At 36.8% G+C, this 21,456-nt stretch overlaps 3 protein-coding genes across 3 annotated transcripts; all 3 read left to right on the top strand.

Moving 5' to 3' along the window:
* Positions 1-1,928: 1,928 nt before the first annotated feature.
* LOC308703990 (uncharacterized protein) lies at positions 1,929-5,080 on the top strand (the record flags this gene model as incomplete). The annotated part of the gene is made up of 6 exons (XM_081388039.1): positions 1,929-2,004; positions 2,226-2,309; positions 3,688-3,985; positions 4,090-4,244; positions 4,407-4,689; positions 4,930-5,080. 6 exons carry the CDS (start codon positions 1,929-1,931, stop codon positions 5,078-5,080), a joined length of 1,047 nt encoding a protein of 348 aa, XP_081244165.1.
* A 3,099-nt stretch (positions 5,081-8,179) lies between these two features.
* pkdc (protein kinase-like domain containing) lies at positions 8,180-9,728 on the top strand. The gene is made up of 2 exons (XM_081387935.1): positions 8,180-8,244; positions 8,594-9,728. The coding sequence occupies exon 2, from the start codon at positions 8,595-8,597 to the stop codon at positions 9,558-9,560; it is 966 nt and encodes a 321-aa protein (XP_081244061.1). The 5' UTR covers positions 8,180-8,244; position 8,594; the 3' UTR covers positions 9,561-9,728.
* Positions 9,729-10,526: 798 nt separating this feature from the next.
* Positions 10,527-17,653, top strand: herpud2 (HERPUD family member 2). The gene is made up of 9 exons (XM_081389244.1): positions 10,527-10,645; positions 11,441-11,812; positions 12,393-12,470; positions 13,696-13,797; positions 13,917-14,056; positions 14,142-14,267; positions 15,240-15,563; positions 15,684-15,786; positions 16,859-17,653. Exons 2-9 carry the CDS (start codon positions 11,666-11,668, stop codon positions 17,033-17,035), a joined length of 1,197 nt encoding a protein of 398 aa, XP_081245370.1. The 5' UTR covers positions 10,527-10,645; positions 11,441-11,665; the 3' UTR covers positions 17,036-17,653.
* The last annotated feature ends 3,803 nt before the right edge of the window (positions 17,654-21,456 follow it).

The following is a 21,456-nucleotide window of genomic DNA, read 5'->3' as shown; positions in this document are numbered from 1 at the left end:
AGACACCGTTGACGAACCCGAACCAGTTCTGCCCGCTACAGTTTTTGTTAACCCTATTCTATGGGGCATTGATGATCAGATCCAAGAAACTACGGGACAAGAACCTACACCACCGGAATGCCCTGACACCCTCACGTACGTTCCAAACGAATATCACCTACCTCTCATCGAATCCGCTCATTCGTCAGTTGGTATGGGTCATCCCGGAGCAACACAAACTTACACCCTTCTACAACAACGATATTGGTGGCCGGGCATGAGAGAGGAAGTACAATGTTTTGTCCAGGGATGTCAGTTTGCGCTGTATCGAAGATTCCACGTCACTTACCTTCTGGGAAACTGTTACCTCTACCCGTTCCTCAACGGCCATGGTCACATCTTGGCATTGATTTCATTACTGACTTACCTCCATCAGGAGGCAACACCTGCATTCTTATTATAGTCGACAGATTCTCCAAAGCCTGTAAACTGATCCCCTTGCCGGGTCTCCCTACAGCTCTTAAGACAGCCGAGAGCCTCTTCAATCAGGTTTTTCGTCATTTTTGGCATCCCTGAGGACATTGGCCCTCATTTATCAATCTTGCGTAGAAATGGGCGTATATATTGGCATAAGATTATGCTTACACTCTTCTCATCGCCTGATTTATGAAGCTGTGCGTACCTTTGAAATTCTGGTGTACGCAATACATGCCCTTGATAAATGCCCTGGCTGAAATCGATCGTCATTAGAATAACACGCCCCTAAATATTCAAGTCTCCGCTCCCCCCACGCCCTCATTTTACGCCATGGACACACGGAAGACGGCAAAGAATAGAAACTTCTTTGAGAAAGAGAAGGGAAGTTGAAAGAAACAAAATTGATTTCTAGATTTTTATTATTAATGACGCTTATTGTTATTTAGAAGAAGAATTTCGTTATTATTATTATTTGTATTATTATTATTATTATTTAAAATAAGAAGAATGGCATTTTTATTATTTTGTCAGTCTGAATTATGTTTTTGGTCATTGAAAGCCTTCCATTACTAAACCCAGTCCGTGCACACCTGCCGGGCCTAACCCTGGCCTAACCATCGTTTCAAAGAATAGTACAACGGTGAGCGTGTCGAGTATAAACGCCTCGTCCGTTTGGGGAGGTGCGCGCGCAGTCCGCGGAGACTCGCGCTGCGGAGCCAGGCGAAAGTATAAACAAGGCTTGAAACGTCAGGTAAAGCGCACAGGCTCGCAACTTAAGGAATACATGCCTACAATTCAAATGCTTTGGTAAATTCACACAAATTAAACATTCAAGTCCATGTTGCACAAAAATAAACACTGAAGTTTATAATTACTATGTTGTTGTTGTTTTTTACAGTGGGTCATAATATATTATATCTTTTAGTTTGTCAGTGCTTTTTGGGGTGTTAGGAATTGTTTTTCTGCGTATTCCCGCACTCAAAACGTGCGTACACCACCTCCTGAGCTGGCGTAGGATTTGAGCGTGCCGTACGCCAACGTCCATATTGATAAATCTCAAAGTCACCGTGGTTTTGGGTGTACGCCAAGTGTACGCTGGAAATTTGGTGTACGCACTTTTGATAAATGAGGGCCATTGTGTCTGATCGAGGACCCCAAATTATCTCACAGCTTTCTTTTCTCTTCTCGGAGTAATGATAAGCTTGACATTGGGGTACCATCCTCGGGCTAATGGGCAGACTGAGAGAAAGGTTCAAGAGATAAATAGTTTCCTCCGCACGTTCTGTCAAAATGGAATCAATTCCTCGCCTGGCCAGAATACGCCCAAAACTCCTTGCATCAGATCACCACAGGACTAAGTCCCTTCCAATGCTTCCTTGGTTTCCAGCCACCACTGTTTCCGTGGTCCGGTGAGCCTTCCGAGGTCCCTTCTGTTAATTACTGGTTTTGAAAAAGTGAAAGAGAGTGGAATGATGCCCACCATCATCTCCAGCAGGCCATACGCAGACACAAAAGATTTGCGGATGCATGACGAAATGACACGCCCACGTTTGAACCTGGTCAACTTGTCTGGCTCTCAACACGAGACTTCCGTTTATGCCAGCCCTACCGTAAATTAAGCCCACGATATATCGGACCCTTCAAAATTCTCCATCAAGTCAATCCAGTCACATACAAGCTCCACCTCCCTCCTCAATTCAAGATTCACCCATTTTTCCATGCGTCACTCCTGAAACCTCACTATCCTTCTGTTCTTCCTCCCTCCACAGAGCCTGATCCTGACCACACACCTCCCATACCTACCGTTGAAGAAGATCCCATCTACTCCGTCCATGAAATCCTGGACTCCCGACGTGAGGGTGGTCGTTTAGAATACCTTGTCGATTGTGAAGGTTATGGGCCAGAAGAAAGATCTTAGGTTCCTCGAGAAGATATCCTAGACCCAGCTCTTCTCACTGAATTCCACCACAGCATCCAACTGCTAAATGAATAAATCTAAATCTACATTAGCGGAAAAGACCAAAAAAAGAGTTGAATAACATAGTTTGCTTCCGTTAAGTTACTGCAAGCTCAACAAACAAACCATAAATATTTTATCACAATTCTGGTAAAGCACTTTTATCTCAGATGACCTGTTTAGATAAAACACCCAGGCCTTTAAAAGCTGCAGTGTATTTAAAGCTGGCCCATTGATAGTTTTATTATTTGAAGGGTGATGAACCCTTTTTCATCTAAACTTCATCTTGTCTATTTGAAAACAGCTTTTTTTCAGCTATTTTTTGTACATTATAAAATACAGGTGAGTGACTTGCTTATTTAAAATAATCAAAATTAATGTTAGATTAAGTTTTCATGTGCATGCTATCATTTTAATTACATTATTTACTTAATTGTCTATCAAATTAAATTATAAGAAAGTCCAATTACATTCTGTTAAATATTATAACAAACTCTAACAAAAAATCCATTATAAAATCAGATTAACATAAACAATTTTAACAACACTTTTCAGATTTGTTATTATCTTATTTCATTATTTTCCTTTACATATGTAGGATAATGGAAAATCACATGTTTTTCCTACTTTGGATTTTTGTGATGCCTTATTTTACAGACACAACAACTGCTAAAGGTACCGTTCAGAATTACACAAATGATTTCAGTTATACAGACAGACACACTCACAATACATTATAAACACTGGATGCTGATCACTGAACATGTCATATTGTTATCAGGGCAGGTTGTCACCGATTATATGTTTTACTTTTATACAATTCATTAAATGTCTTCTGGACAAAACTATGGTTTGATATTTTTGCATGTTCTCTTTTTGACTGTTTTTAGGAAGTGTTTATTGTTGTTGTTTTATGAAATCATAATTGTTTACATCTTGCTGAAAATGCTTATCTTTTTATGTGAAAGATGTTTTTAGATAGCATTTCATATTTCAAAAAATCTTCAAGATCGGGGCATAATGTCTGAAAAGGACATATTTTTCTCCTTGGCAATAAAGGTGGAAGTGCACAATTACTTTTTGTAGCTATAGACTGAGTAGGTAGATACATCTATACAGAAATGAGAAATACCCTGAGAAATAATCACTGAAGTCAAAAGTTAAATATTATATGGTCAAATGTTTTTTTTTTATTATTATTATTATTATTATTATTATTTTGATATATTCACTTGTTTTTATTACACATTTTTACTATGCTTTATCAATTTCAGCTAAAAATCTCGCTTTATATGGCAAGGCCACACAGTCGGACCTGGTTGAGAATCCTGGGGCAGCATTTGGCCATGCCAGTAATGCTATTGATGGAAATCGTGACTCACATAATGAACATGGATCCTGTACTTCTACTCCTATACAAGATGACCCATGGTGGAGGTTAGATTTACTAGACGAGTATGTAGTGACCTCCATAACTATCACGAACAGAAAAGACTGCTGTCCTGAAAGGCTTGATGGAGCCGAGATACGAATCGGAAACTCTCTGATGAACAACGGCAACAACAATCCATTGTAAGAAAGCCTTTCAAGAGAAGAATCTCTTAAAGAACAATGTGATGAGGTTACATACTGTACATGAAATCAAATATTATCCATATGCTGTCATTTTTATACAGGGCTGGAAAGATTTCATCCATTCCAGGCGGGAGATCCCTCACTTTCAAATGGGAAAAAGGCATTCCTGGCCGTTTCATCAATGTGGAAATACCTGGTCGTAATCGGGTTCTTACTCTCTGCGAGGTTGAGGTTTACGGTTATCCAGCTCCTGATGGTGAGAACATTTATGATCAGGATTTGATCAGTTTGGCTCTAATAAAAATAAGCAGATATTTGAGATTTAGCAATGTTGTACACACATATTCCATTTCTAGACTGTAAGAGAAGTAATTTACTCAAAACCATGAATTCATGTAAAACCCATCTGTTGTTGTAGGTGAAAATGTGGCTTTAGGAGGAGTAGCTACACAGAGTTCCCTCCACTCATATGGCTTTGCATCCAATGGCATTGATGGGAACAGAGATGGTGTTTTCGGTCGTGGATCTTGTACCCACACTGCAGCAGAACTCAATCCCTGGTGGAGACTGAACTTACTGAAAAGACACAAAGTGTTTTCAGTGTTAATTGCAAACAGATTAGACGGTGTTCCAACAAGACTAAATGGGGCAGAAATCAGAATTGGAAACAGTCTGGACAACAATGGCAATGAAAATCCAAGGTAAATTAATTCATCTTAATATGTATTTTTGGAGAATTTAGAGAAGTTCTCAGATTTACTGCAGTCTGTAATGTGACATAAAACTTGGCTACAATTTGGTCAAATGTGATTTGGGTTTTGTGCATTTTTGTTTATTCTGTTCATTTGCATTTAACTAGTTTGACTTGATGCATAAATGTGTTTTGCTTTATGGACGGTGGTTCAGAGTTTCTCAAGATGCTTAACTCACTCTTTCTTCAGGTGTGCTACGATCTCTTCCATTCCTCCTGGGTTTTCCTCCTCTTTTGACTGTGATGGGATGGAAGGACGTTACATTAATCTTGTTATTCCAGGACGGACCGAATATCTTACAATGTGTGAGGTTGAAGTGTACGGATCACCACTGGATTGAGAAGAACTTAAACAGGAGATAAAAAAATATTGGTGGCCGTAAAGCTTTACTTTAATCATTTATACCATTGCAAACAGGGCATGATTAAGCCTCTGTACTTTAATTCACTGCATGCTGCAGAAAGTATTAGACAGATTTGTGTGACTATTGATCAAAGGACACTGGGAAATGGACAATATGGACACTTTTTTTGTAATGAAATGCAGCTGTGAAAATTGTTTGTGGTAAAATAAATTATCCTTTTGTTAATAAGTCTGTAATGTATTGCAAATGTCTGTGTAAAATAAAAAATAGTAATTATTATAATTTAGCTTTTATGGAAAAATTTAAATCAAAAGTCGCAGGACAAAAACACAAACCTGGGAACATCCCAGCAAAAAATGCATTGCATTCAGTGCTTAAGGTTATTGGGAGAAATGTGGATGGATCAATGTTTTCCAATAAATTACTTTGAAGAGTTTTTGTCCTGTTATTCCAGCCTAGTATGTGGGAGAGTCAAACAATACAATGTATTTGAAACACCTTGTGCCCACTTGCTCTATTGAACAATCATTTTAAGTATACATATATGGCATTTAAAACATCCCAAAAATAATAGAATAAATAACATTCTGCTTTGCAGGAGAAATATAAAAGTGTACAGAACAAAAGAGTCTTGCAGCAAAACTAAGACCTGCTATTGTGCAGAAGACACGTTCCTATCATTGAGAACGAAATAGAACAGATAACACTGCAGGACTGTAAACACAATCATAAGTGCATATAAACTGGATCACATTAAAGTAGACTTTATGGTTTCAACATTTATTGTAATTTGGCATTTTGTGTGAATCTGTTGGTTTGCTCTGTTTTTCATGCACTTTAACAGATTGCTTAAAGTTCACATTTAATAAATTGATCAAATCTAGACTCACAGTTGGTGGATGAAATGCACTGCACCTTTATAACTTAAATAAAATAAACTCTTAAAAAAAAAGAGTTGAATAACATATTCTGCTTCCATAAAGTTACTTCAAGCTCAACAAACAAACCATAAATATTTCACAATAATCACAAACAGAAAAGACTGCTGTCCTGAAAGGCTTGATGGAGCCGAGATACGAATCGGAAACTCTCTGCTGAACAACGGCAACAACAATCCATTGTAAGAAAGCCTTTCAAGAGAAGATTCTCTTAAAAACAATGTGATGAGGTTACATATACATGAAATCAAATATTATCCTTATGCTGTAATTTTTATACAGGGCTGGAAGGATTTCATCCATTCCAGGTGGGAGATCCCTCACTTTCAAATGGAAAAAAGACATTCCAGGCCGTTTCATCAATGTGGAAATACTTGGTCGTAATCGGGTTCTTACTCTCTGTGAGGTTGAGGTTTACGGTTATCCAGCTCCTGATGGTGAGAACATTTATGATCAGGATTTGGTCAGTTTGGCACTAATAAAAATAAACAATCAAAAGAAAAACACATTTACTAATCTTTATATATTAAATAACAGAATTTCAATAAAACTATACTTAAAAATGAATAATAACCATTTCTAGACCAGTTTCCAAAATAAAGGTTCCAAAAGGATGGGGTTTGCAGTGATGCCATAGAAGAACCATTTTATCTTCCCCAAGGTAGGCTACCTTCCGTGAACAGCAGCTCTTTTAAAAGAACCATTTTTTATTAACATCATTTTAAAAATCTAAAGAACTACTTTAAAGAACCTTTTGTGCAAAGGAAAGGTTCCATGGATGTTAAATGTTCTTTATGGAACCATCAATGGTAATAAAGAACCCTTGTCATGTCACTTATTCAAAACTATGAATTCATAGTTCATAATTCATTCAAAATCTGTTGTTTTAGTTGAAAATGTGGCTTTAGGAGGAGTAGCAACACAGAGTTCCCTTAACGAAATAGCTTTGCATCCAGTGTCATTACTGCTGGTGCATGTGCAGTAGGCTACGATAGGAAAATTCCACTATTCATGATGGGGGGCCCGCATTCGAGCAGATGTAATAATAACGTTAAAATCGCAATGATTATAGACAGGACATACAATATATGACAGAAAACTAATAAGTAATATATTATTTATATCTGCTTCATGATAATTGTCGGGGGGCCCCTAATTCCCCATGGCCCTAAGCGGCTGCTTACCTCGCTTATTGGTTAAGTCTGCCCCTCTGTGTGTGTGTGTGTGTGTGTGTGTGTGTGTGTGTGTGTGTGTTTCTGTATTAAATAAAACATATAATACATGTTTAATTTTTATTAAAGTAGGCTATAACACAAAAAAAATCAAGAAAATCTAATATACTTTTTCCAAACATATTGCAGTTTTTTTATATTAATGTTTGAAATGTTATTGTACAATATAATACAAATATAAGAGTGTAAAAAAAGGAGAAGGCAACCCAATTATCTCACTGGACAAAAATACTAAAGCCCAGACTGACACCTAGTGGAGAGTTGGCCTTTAGTCTCTGAAGAAGATGAAGAAAAAAAAAAAACAATCAAGCCCAAGAAATTGATGGAGCTCAAGAAAAGGAAGGCAACATCTAACCCACAGAAATATTTGATCACTCGTGCTCACCTGATAAAATGTGATATTCCCTTGATGAACTGAAGCTGTGTTATATGGATGACTCTCTCTGTCTGCTAGCCTCATTTGATTTCACTAGACTGTCCAAACAGAGAAATACAAAGAGAGCTAATCATATCTTTGAGCTAACCAAATTAACTCTACAAAGCCATTATATTATAATGTTATTTTAGCTTCATTAATAAACGGAATTTCTCAAAACAATTATGTTTTTTCTTAATCAGCTTTTAGAGGATTCCCAGCATTTCAGGTCATTGTAGATCGTAACATGCCGTGGAAGTTAATCAGACGCATCAAGGACGTTTTGCTACTCATCATTGCCACTCAGGGTTAGGGACTTAATACAATTATAGTAGACTTAGACATATTTTGCTCCTCCCTACAATAACTATCCACCACACTTAGCAGAAGCCCCCGTGGTATCCAATTATCTTTTCTGAGAAATAATAATAGTGAGGTTCCGTTCATTCATACAAAGACTACATTTCCCAGAATGCATTGTCTCGTATGCCGGAAGTTCAACTTACATTCTCATCGTCCTCTCTGCCGATCACCTCTCGCTTCAAGATACAGAAGGTAATAAATGTAAACAAAGGTGTATCGTAAAAGTCAACAGCTTGCTAATTATTCGATTCCTCCCTTGCTGTTTGAGACTTGACAAGACGTTTAATTATTTGCATTCACTGTGACTGAGCTGTAAATAAGATATCGCTATCTACACTTCTCCTTAACTATTTCTGTTGTCCATTTCAGGCCAAAATCTAAAGTATATTACGTGATTAAATGTGAATGTGATTAATGTTAATATCTGTTTGTATTCCATTACTAGTCTAGCCAAATAAATAGCCTACTTTTTCACTGCTCACGTGACACTAGCTGATGATTCATTAATACAAGCAACTTTTCTGCTAATTTGAATCTCTAGAATGAAGCAGGAACACGAAGATCTCGTTTTGAAAGCATGTGGAGCAAAGTCTCTGCAGATTGGTGCAAAGATTCAGACTTTGTGGAGCGGTTATGGTGAAATATTAAGAGTCCACTTGGAGGGATGTGACCGTTCCTCTGTGGTTGTCAAACATGTGATGTTTCCCCAAAACCAGAAACATCCAGGTGGCTGGAACACAGACATATCTCACCAGCGCAAAGTGCGGTCCTATCAAGTAGAAAGTTATTGGTACCAAAACTACGCTACCAATGAACGCTGCAGAGTTCCCATTTGTCTTGCTGCCAAGGCATTTGGTGACGAACAGTTGATTGTTTTAGAGGACCTTGATGTTGCAGGATTCCCTGTGAGAAAAACCTATGTTAATGATGCTGAAATAAAGGCCTGCCTCAGCTGGATTGCCAGCTTTCATGCCCTTTTCCTTGATGTCGCCCCAGAAGGACTTTGGCCTATAGGCACATATTGGCATTTAGAAACAAGACCTGAAGAGCTAGAAGCTGTGTCAGATCAAAAACTCAAAGCAGCTGCTGCGGAGATAGACAGCATCCTCAACAACTGCCGCTTTAAGACAATTCTGCATGGTGATGCAAAACTAGCAAATTTCTGCTTCTCCAAGGACGGTTTACAGGTTGCAGCTGTTGATTTTCAGTATGTTGGTGGAGGGTGTGGGATGAAGGATGTAATTTACTTTTTGGGCAGCTGCATGGATGAGAGAGAGTGTGAAAAGAGAGTGCCTGGCTTTCTGGATCACTATTTTTTAGAGCTACGGAAATCCTTGGACACGAAGACCAACTTTCAAGACCTGGAGAAAGAATGGCGAAGCATGTTCGCTTTCGCTTGGACAGACTTTCATCGCTTTCTCCTTGGATGGATGCCAGGACATCACAAGATTAATAAATATAGCAAAAGACTTACTCAGGAGGTTTTAAACAAACTGAAGCAATCTTAATCAATGTGAAACAGAGGAAGAAAGATAGAATTTTATACTAAGATTACACTGGAGTATAAAGGTCCTCCTTTGGGCTGAACCGCAAGATGCTGATTATTTCAGAACTGTCTTTATTCTGAATGTAATGTAAACACTTGTTTGAGATTAAAACAAATACTTATTTCTATTAAATTTTTGTATTCTATATTCATTTTTAACATTAAAGCATTCACACACACACACTCACCTTTCATAGAAATATTTTATAATTAGATTAAAGTTTAAAAGGCATCTTTAAGAACCTTTTCAATGCAGTATAAGGGGTATAATTTCAGGTCTTACTATTTTATGCTATATTTTGATTGATTGACAACTTTTAAACAAAGTGCATATAAAGTTAGGGGGGAAATACTTTTTTTATTTTTAAATTAAAACAGTTGATTTAGAATTTGTTGTATTCTGTATTTAAAATGTGTATTTAACATTAAATTTTTTTAATGTTGAATTAATGCCACACTAATTTTTCATAGAAAGATTTTATAATCAGATTAAAGTTCTAAAGGCGTCATTGGAACGTTTCTTCATCAGAAATGTAGTATGATTTCAGATATGATTTAGGCTACTAATTTTGATTGATTGATTGATATAAACTTTTTAAAAACAATGTGCAAAATAAGTTCCCTGTTTATCTTAACGTTATAATCCAGTAAATACTTACAATGTTTGGCTGCATTTAATGTAATTAGTGTCTATATAATATTTTATTCGCTTTAAAAAAAACTGTTTTCCCACCGTTTAAAGAGTTGTGTTGTATAATAATCTTTCCATGAACCGGCATTAGTCTTTTGAGAAGAAGGCTCCTTCGTGCTGAATTAGGGACAGCCAACAATACCCCATAGCTTTATTTTATAAGAGAATGAAATCGCAAAGCTGATCTGGGGTCAGTGCATACGTTCTACTTTTATGAATGTGGAAACATCTCCAAATGTACGGAACTGTCCGCGCTCTGTTCTCCACTTCTCCTGTGCTGATGACGACATTTCCGGAGTTACGCCCGACTCCATTTTACACGAAAACAATCTTAGGGCAAGATATTTTTTACTCGGGTACGTATAATTTTCTTTGTCTTTGTAAGTGCCTACAAGATTCTATCTTTGTTTTAATATTATTAACTTATATTGAGCATTCTTGCTGTCTGTGGGATTAATGTGCACTGGAGTCTGTAGCTCACTGGCTAGTTAGCTCCTGGACATTATCGTCTGATGTTTGTTTCCTATGTGTTTACTGTTAATATACGGGTAAACAGTCATATATTAGAGAAAACTATAATTATTTTTTTTATCAAGCAAACCAACAGTTATCCTGGGGGCATTATATGTGATGTAGTGTTGTGTTGTGTTTAGTTAACTTACCTCTAGTAACTTAACGTTACTAGTCTTGGTAACTGTCACGAGCATAATGCATTTATTCTCTTCTTAATTTTATATCGTATTTTTTTTATTATTATTATTTTTTTTTGATTACTGAAAGTTTTCTGCAATCATCATATGCAAGTGTCAAATAATGAATAGTTTCACCATATATGCAGATTTCATCCAACTGGTGCGATTATTCAGGCAAATTAATATTTTATGTTGCTTTTGAACACATCTAACACACAAAATGAATATTTGACCCATTACATTGCTGCCAAGATTTGTGTCAGGTGTTAGAAAGTGTGTAATGAGCTCATTGCTTTATTCATGTAAGATTTCTATCTAGCACATAGTGCCTTCATGCAAGTATGTGGTGAATGATTTATTAGGCCTGTTTGCATGCAAAACTGGTCTTTTATGTAAAAGGAAGTGTCACGTTTTCATTTATGAGTAACATATTTCTTCTCCCTCTGTTTTTCTTCATAGGCTGACTGAGTGCATCCACCTGTCTCTGCCACATTCCTCTCACTAAAGTAGTATGGCTAATGTTAAGTGCTAAGACTGCTTGGAAAGCAACATGAAGGATACTTTCACGGTGTATCAGCCATGAATCAAGTCTGAGGAAGGAAAATATCCCTGCCCTTGAACAGGACACCTGGTTCTGTGTGATTATTCCTGTTTCAAAGCTCAATAGCTGCTTTATTATGAAACATGGACCAGGGTACAGTTGACTGCCCTGTTACTCTTGTCATCAAGGCACCCAACCAGAAATATGATGACCAGACCATCAATTGTTTTTTGAATTGGACAGTTGAGAAATTGAAAAAACACATCTCCAAAGTGTATCCTAGCAAGCCGGTGAGTTTATATTATTATCAGGATTGTTATTCTATTTCAAAAAACATGTCGTCGTTCCCTCTCATATAGGATAGTGTTTTTATTTCTATGACCAAGTGTTTAGTGTCTCACTAATCATTAGTGCAGTATTTTAGGTATTTCAGTAGATTTTCATACACAAGAACTAAAATAAGCTGTTAGTGTGTCATAATTCCTCTTTCTTGCTGCTGTGTTCAAAAAATGTTTATTTACCTGTTAAAGAGCTTTCTAATTGTAAATCACCAATTTAACATTTTAGGCAAGGTTGTCATTGATTTGAAAAACAGAAGAAGGCTATGAAATTGTGCGTTGACTTCAGGAAATGGCAGCTAGATGCCAAACATTCCTGTGGAGCAGGTGGCATCACTGGTATTTTTCTTCAGAGCCTCATGCAGTTCACATATTAGTTCCTTATACTGCTGCCATTACTGATGAACGATTTGTTTTAGACATTTTAATCAGAGATTACATTGAATGTATTTCTTATGAAACTGTCAATGCCTTTCTTACATTTAGACAAGCTTAATAATAATAAAGTCCATGTTAATGTTTCCTCTTTCAGTCATCCAAGGACCAGAGGCTTGTCTATTCTGGACGACTTCTGCAGGATCACTTGCAGTTGAGGGATGTGCTAAGAAAGGTACACTCCTAATCTCTGATCTCTGTTTAAACATAAAATCAAATGCGACGTGTACAAAAACAAGTCAAGTTTCTTATAGAAAAGAGAAGTGTGTCAAACAGTATATGAGTGTTTGTGATTGTTGGGATTCTGAAGCTGCCGTTTTATTTCAAGATCCCAAATCTTTTGTGTGTCACCATCATAATCTTGATATTGAAGGCACAGTTATTAGGCCGTTCCCCACCATCTTGGGGTGATTTTACTCTTAGAAATTGTAGGGCTGCCCCCTACTAAACGTTAGTCGACAAGAGGATTAATCGACCACAGTTTTATAAGTTGGTTATTCGCAGAAACTCCACAGGAAGTGGTAAAGTCATGCAGTCCATGAAGGACAGATCGTTAACATCGGGACTTTGTAGTAATCACAGTATGTAGGGCAGGAAATCCAAACATTTGCCTATCATCCATATGGCTTATGATTTGAAACATGTAAGTACTAAGAACTTTACATGGCTGGTCGCTCTTACGTTAACCTAGATAAATGTGAGCTATTATTAGGCACATATGCTTTTTCCAGTGCTTTACGGCAAGCTTTGTGCGTGCACTTGAGTGCAGAATTGGCTGTATATGTTACATCTATATATAGCCTATTAAAGGCTCATTATGGTTTAGTACCCCCCCCACCCACCCCCCAATAAATGTAAGTAATTAATTCAATTAATGTAAATGTGCAATTAGTCGACCAATTGCTTAAATGAACGACTAGGCTACTAGTTGACTAAAAATACTAATGCATCTTATAGATTGTATTGTGAATGATTCATCCATGCATGTTTCCTTCCTTTAACCAAAAAATGTTTTAATCACAATGCCAATGTCATTTAGTCCAGTTATAACCTGCCCCTTTCTTCACATGCATTCAGATCTGCCTCCATCCAATCAACAATTTGGATAAAAGTCCCTGCACTACTTTTTTCCCCGAAAATCTGTTTCACTCTGATGTGTCACGGTGCAGAATAAAAGATCTGTCGCTACTTCCGTTACATTTCAAAAACATTGAGAGATATGACACAGTAGTCAGAGACATTCATTTGATGCATTTCTACATCAACCAATAATTAAAAATGGCACAAACTGAATGCAATAACTTGTATAGTGAACACTGTTCATATTGTGTTATTCTTAATGTATTATTGTATCGTATTTGACGAGAGCTCTAATCACTGGATTTGTTCAACCCCAACAGCAAGATGAATACCACATGGTCCACCTGGTGTGTGCTTCACGAAGCCCCCCATCATCCCCCACTTTCAGCAGCCCTATTAGCACCACTGATTCCAGCTCTTCAGTGAGTGCCTAGAAGAACAATGCATGCACTGAATAAAAAAAAAAAGAAATGGATCATTCCATGAAGAGAAGTTTCTTTTCTCACTGTTTATTATGTCCATTATTCCTTCTTATTCCTAGACGTCAGACAGTGCTGGTCCATCTTCCTCATCTTCTACCCCTAGTCCTGAAACCCCAGCCAACTCTGATGGTCTACGGCACCGGGGGAACCCAGTGCAAACACATGGCCTCAATCCTGCCCCTACTGGTGTGATGCAGAGGTAAAGACATAAATAACACTCTACTGCTCAAGACAAAACATGTTGAATTGAGTTGAGTTTTGAGGCCTTTTGTTGTCCCACTTAGGCCTGAAGGAATGCCTCTTCCCATGCAAGGTGGTCCTGCTGCTGGCTTCCCCGCCCACCCTATGTATATGCCGATGCAAATGTTTTGGTGGCAGCAGATGTATGCCCGCCATTATTATGTGCAATAGTAAGTTACTACAGCCCAGTTGTCATCAGACACAAGGTGTGACCCTGAATAAATGTATTTGAGCCCTCTCTGACAGCGATTGTATTTTAAGTGTTTTTGAAAGAGGTCTCTTATGCTTACCAAGGCTGCATTTATTTGATCAAAATGCAGTTAAAAACATTTACATTTTAATAGAACAGTTTTCTATTTGAATATGTTTTGAAATATAATGTATTCCTGTGATGCAAAGCTGAATTTTCAGCATCATTACTCCAGTCTTGAGTGTCACGTGATCCTTTAGAAATCATTCTAATATGCATTTTATTTGATGCTCAAGAAACTATTATTGTTATTAATGAAGAAAACTAATATTAATATTTTTGTGGAAACCATGATAAACTACCATTCAAAAGTTTGTAGATCAGTAAGATTAAAAATAAATACTTTTATTCAGCAAAGACGCATTAAATTGATCAAAAGTGACAGTAATTGCATTTATAATTTTACAAATTATTATTATTTCAAATAAATGCTATTCTTTTGAACGTTTTTGTTTCCACAAACATATTAAGCAGATTTTTTTTTTTTTGACATTGATAATAATAAGAACCATTATTAATATTTGAGCACCAATAATAATTGACAACAGTTGAGCACCAAATCTGAATATTACAATAATTTCTGAAGGATCATGTCATGTGACACTAAAGACTGAAGTAATGGTTGCTGAAAATTCAGCTTTGCATTCACAGCAATACATTTAATTAGAAAATATATTCAAATAGAAAACAGTTATTTTAAATTATAATAATATTTCAGTTTTTACTGTATTTTTGATCAAATAAATTCAGCTTTTGATAGGTAGTGTAAATGGATATAGAGCACAATTTGACCCTTTATACTTTCTTAATAAATGTCTCATTTTAATGTGCACAATTCATCACTGCATTATTTTATTTCCTGATCTTTCATTCTCCATCTTCTGTCTTTCAGTCAAGCAGCCATGGCAGCCTCCCGGGTGTCCAGCGCGACCCCCTCTCCCGCCCCCAGCCCTGGTCCCGCCACACAGCCAGCTCAGCCTAACGAACCTGCAGCCCCTATGGGGCCCAACCCCGCCCCTGAGGACCGCCCTGCCAACCCCAACATCCAGATGAACGCTCAGGGAGGAGCCATGTTGAACGACGATGAGCTCAACCGAGACTGGCTGGACTGGATGTACACCGTGTCACGTGCCGCCATCCTGCTCAGCATCGTCTATTTCTATTCCTCCTTCGGTCGCTTCGTCATGGTGATCGGTGCCATGCTGCTGGTTTATCTGTACGTCACATACAAAACAGAAGCTTTCTGATGAGCAGTAGTTGACTTGTTCTTTTAGGAAGGTTAACATTGTATTTGCACTTCATTGTCTTATAGTTTGTCTCTTTTTGTGTACTCTAGGCACCAGGCTGGCTGGTTTCCCTTTAGAGCAGAACTGCAGAATCCAAGAGCTGAAGAAGGTCCACAAGACGAGGCTGAGCAAAATCAGGAACTGCAAGAGATGGTTAGTAATAGTGGCCAATATTGTTGCAGATATCTAGAGCGCAAGGTTGCCGATATACTGACTGAACTCAAAAGTTTGGACAGCTTTGACTGAATTTGTTTTCTATGATCTTAAAAATGTATTGCCCTAAAACATTAAAATAGGTTTGTAGACATGGAAATTGTGCCTATATATATATATATATATATATATATATATATATATATATATATATATATATTTCCCTGTAAAAATATATTTTTTATATTTTTAATTTTGGCCTCGCTATTTAATCCCTGTACTTCCATTTGTGTTATTTTATATATTTTTTATGAATTTTACATTATTCTAAAGTGTGGAAAATCATCATGATCATGGGTGTCTAAACTTTTACGGGTGGTGCATTTGTACATCTGATGCAATAATGTAATTTTATAGTGGCAAACGAGAATTTATTTTACACTATTTATTTACTCTATACACTACCATTCAAAAGTTTGGGGATGGTACTATGTTTTTGAAAGAAGTCTCATATGTTCACCAAGGCTGCATTTATTTGAACAAATACTGTAAATACAGTAGTATTGTGAAAATATTAATTTAAAATAATGTTTTTAAAGTTTATATTTTAAAATGTAATTTATTACTGTAATGGCAAAGCTAAATTTTCAATATCATTACTCCAGTCTTCAGTGTCACATGATCCTTCAGAAATCATTCTAATAGATTGATTTTAACATTTCTTCTTCTTATACAGTGTTGAAAAAGTTATGCTGCTTTATATATTTATGGAAACTGATCATTCTGATAACTTAATAAAAGTATTAATTTCTTAGAAAACAACCCTCAAACTTTTGTGTTTTTAGTGTATATTATAGAATCAGATATATAAAAGAAAATGCTCATTATATATTGTTAAGACCGTCAGGAGTTTAAAACCGACCCATTTCACAATTATCAACTGATACCAATAATCTTAAAATGGTCACATATCATTCTCACTAATTCATTATGAAACTTATACACCACTTACTTGTGAACCGAAGCATAATAAACAAACACAGCCATCGCTTTTCTTTTTGTTTTTCTGTAGGAGCGTATGATGGATGAGGGGATGGAGGATGATGACGGGGACAGCGGGGAGGAAGGTCCTGAAGATCCCATGAACGCAGGCCCGCATCAGCCGGGCTTCCTGTCGGCCGCGTGGTCGTTCATTAGCACTTTCTTCACCTCCCTCATCCCTGAGGGACCTGCACACGCTGCCAACTGAACTCAGATGTCTCCACATAGTCTGTGGAGTGTAGAAAATAAAATAAAAAATCATTAAATAAAAAACAAGAACAACATGGTCTGCCATGTCCTGGCAAGTCTGTAATGCTGCTTTAATGGTGTTCAGTCCCCCCCCCCCCCATGCCATTGCCTAATGCTTCTCTTTCCGCCTTTATCAATAAGTCGGGTGAGGTTTCATGGATGTGTTGTCCATGTTGTTACAAAAGACTTTTCTTCTCAAGGCTGGTTGATAAACTCATACGACCATAAGACTTAGTGAATCATGCAGTTACTTTAGTGCATAACTATTTTTCTCTTCCTTGTGTGTAAATAAATAGTAAATATTTACAGATATGAATATATGCATCTCATTGAAACAAGGTGTGTTTTTGAATAAAATCAGGTTTTGGTTTCTAATCGTAATACGTAGTTTTTTTTTTCTCCTTCAGCTGTTCAACTGATGCAACACTAGTGGGCGCCACTGATTTAAAAACTGCTACATCTACATAAAGATCTAAATATATCTACATATATGCACAGATTTTTATGATGCTTCTTCCCTGTGATATATGCACTATGTTTAGCCCAATAATTTGTAATTAAAAGTATTTCACAAGCTATATGGTGCAATTATTTCTACTCGGGGAAGAATTTCTCAGATTTAATAGCCTATATTTTTGTGTGTGTTTGTGATTCCTAATGTAAGCACGCTTGGATGGCATTGGTAAGAGTTGGTGCACATATACGCACGGTATATATGAATATCTGAATTTTACATTTTGAAATGAAAGCCAGAGCCTTTACACCCTTCCGTCCAGTCATATACAGACACTGAGGTGAGATTGAGACAAAGTAGACCATCATGCACTTCAGTGCCCTCAGAAAACCTCTAATCAAATGAAGATGGATTTTGTACGGTTCATTGTAACAACACAATTAATTATGCATGACATAGACATTTATTGGGCTCATTTCACCCGGACTCCACTAAGTAACTGGACAAATCGGGTTATAGTCCCTCTTCCCAAGGTAGGACAACTCTTATCAGGAGAACAGATCTCTGAGGAGGGCTCTGTCTGTCAGACGATGATTTCATCATGACTCCATCCTTGGTTGGATAGACCTAGACAAATGCAGTTGTTGAAATTATTTCACTTGAATTGAAGTGAATTTTTCCAGGAATAAAAAAAAAAAAGGAATAAAAATGTGATTGATAACTATCGATTAAAGGAGACGGGGGCTAGTTGTCACAGAGGTTGTTTCGGAGTAACTAACTAGAAGGTTTAGTGTTTCCATAGAAGTGTTTTTTGTATGTGGTTTTCAAACACCACGAAGCAAATAGTCTTAGTTAGAAGAAAGAAAAAGAAAAGAAAAAAAAATCCTGTCCTCCGAACGAAAATGTCAATATCATCATATGTTTATAATAGACTAGGCTATTTGTTGGCCACACAAAACACAACAAAGTCACAATGAAATAAGTTCAGATAAGACTCAAGTGCATAATAAAGCAAGATTTTAACTCAAATGGAGGTTTAAATGTTATAATTACAGTATTTGTTAGCCAAAATGTTAATGTCCTCAAAACAATAAGCTCAGATCTCTGAACAATATTTTTTTTGTTCACATCAGATTTGAATTTCTTACTGATTTAAGCAAACTGCATGTGTTTTGGAACATGTGCAAAACAGCAAGTGCAATTTTCTTCAGTCTGCACAATAACTAAATGCACATGGCTTGTTGTTGATCAAAAATGATGAGTAGATACTCTTCAGAACATTCTTTCATCATGTGAGCCATCACATGCAAACGGTCCATTCAGTTATCGAAATCTGTCAGACATGCAAGTATAGGCCTATTCCATAAATATCTGACATGAAATGTCTGCTAAAGTGGCAAATGTCCTGCCACAGGAATTACAATCTTACCAATCTGCCAATCAAGTTTGGAAGCATATGGAGTTTGCCCACAGCACAACCCTAAACAGCAGCAGCTAGCAGTGTAAATATACAGTACATTTCATTTTGTAGAAATGTCTTACATGTAAAGTTGCTTGTTGCGGAAGAGCAACATGAAGACATGTAAGTTCGGGGGAGACATAATGTGTAAAATGTGCTTCAGTTTACATGTAACACATTTCTGCAAAAATAAATGTAGCCCTACTGCATAAATAAGTACATTTTTACCTAAATTGAAATCTGTATCTAAAAAGCTGAGTGTGATAAATAAGAGCATTCAACTAGACAAAACTGACATTCATGTGTATAGCGTAGTATAATAATGAATTGTGCACATTAAAATGGGACATTTATTAATAAAGTGTAAAGGGTCCATTTTGATTTCATGCTTTCTTTATAGGAAAAAAGTTGTGCCCTATATCTATTTACACTAAAAGCTGCATTTATTTGACAGTACAGTAAAAACAGTTATAACAAATATTTCCATGGTGAAAAAAAAGTTTTAATAACACTTTTTATTGTGTCATTCATCAATTTACTCACACAATCATTTTGAGGCATGAATTAAATGTTTTGTGTGAGTTACTACATTTCACAGTCGTGCAATATAGAGTGCTGATATCCAGCAAACAGCTGTGACTTTTGAACTTACAGTTTAGAGAGTGTTTTGAAAAACGTGCTAAAGCGATTGAGGAAAAACTGTAATTGTGTGTGTATACAGTATGTTGTCTTAAATTCTGTTAAAATTAACTCTTTCATAATGTTTAAATTTAGCTGAAAATGTTGTTGGCAGTTTCCATTGTGACATTTTACCCCATATCATGACAATATTGGGGCATTTTGTCACAAAAGGTAAATGTGTACAGTTAACATTATCCAAGGCAATGATGGATGGATGGATGGATGGATGGATGGATGGATGGATGGATGGATGGATGGATGGATGGATGGATGGATGGATGGATGGATGGATGGATAGATGGATAGATGGATAGATAGATAGATAGATAGATAGATAGATAGATAGATAGATAGATAGATAGATAGATAAAATAGGAAATAGTTGAGTGCAAGAATGTTCCAAGTATTCAAGAAGTGTTTTGTTTGACTCTGACTCTTGAAATTGAATCTACTAATTATTTATGTATTTTTTTCAAATAAAATTAAGTGAGGCATCTGTGAAACTCTTACTAAACCAGTGTTTAATAGAGGCAATAAACAACATGGACTGTATTGACAGGGATGTGGGTTAACCTTAATTCACTGCAAAGACAGCAGACGGTTTTCCATTCCTGCCATGAAATGTGCTCTTTTTGTCTTGCGTAAATTAAAGTAGGCTAACATGGGAGGGAGGGGGGGGACATGCAAAATTGAATGAAATTACATTAGATTTAGCTGGCAGTCCTTGCTGTGTAAATTCTTATTCCTTAAAATGGACTCCCTGGTGAACTGTTCCTTCCAATTTCTTTAGCCATACCTCACGGTCTTCAGACCGCCCTTCCTCTATCTGTTTAATCCAATCACCCTCTCACTGGATGTTATTTATTTGCTTATTTATTTTCAATGGATGTAACTGATTTTTATCAGAGGATAGAAGTGCCTTCTTCCTGGTGAAACGGTGACTAACGACCTGCTATCGATTTGTTGGTTTGTCCATGATAGCGATGGCTGTGTGATAGAAAGGACATCTTTATATTTAGAATTATGCTAGAGATACCTTAGACATTTCCTGCCACACAGCGTCCTGCCAGACAAAGAACGCTGTGGCGAGCAGGACGAGGCCGAGGGCCGTGAGAGAGCGGCGCGAGGCCGGTGGCGTGATTGATAATGACCGACACCTGCGTGACGCACCGGTCTCGAGGAGCATAAAGGAGAAGCAGTGAAGATCGAGAGAGGAACAGGCCTGGATTTATGTTGTGTTTTGTTTGTTTGCAGTCGTCCGTGAGGGGCTGCTGTCTTTTACTTTCGTTTTTTATTTGTTCATTTTATTATTAAAGTCTGTTAATGTTCGCAGGTTCCCGCCTCCTTTCTTCCTAGAATGAACTTTGCAACAAATGCATGCAGAATAATAAATAATTGGTGTCACATCTGTGTCAGAAACAGTCAGATAATTGTTGGGGATTTAGATTGCAAATCCATTTAAGATTAGAAAGAATAGACCATAAAGATTCAGAAATGACAGAAAATTAGTTTCTGGTTGGTACAAATTGTGTCATTTTTTAAAATTCATTCATTAATTAATTTACAATGCCAAATAATTAAAGGGATTAATGTTAGTTTTTAAAACCATTCATTTCAATCAAAATGCTATTTGTGTGTGATTTTGGAAATAACATTTAATAGTTGACCTATAGCACTTACGAGAATCATTCAGATTTCATATTAAATAGGCCTACTTAACATTAAAAGGAATCAATAGTCAACATTTTCTGAAGAGTTTAGTCTACATTTTCTAAAGAGACTCGAT

This window comes from Scardinius erythrophthalmus (assembly GCF_964197995.2).
Source record: "Scardinius erythrophthalmus genome assembly, chromosome: 16".
NCBI lineage: Eukaryota > Metazoa > Chordata > Actinopteri > Cypriniformes > Leuciscidae > Scardinius > Scardinius erythrophthalmus.
The sequence above is the reverse complement of the archived record's forward strand: the minus strand, read 5'-3'. Positions and strand labels throughout refer to the sequence as shown.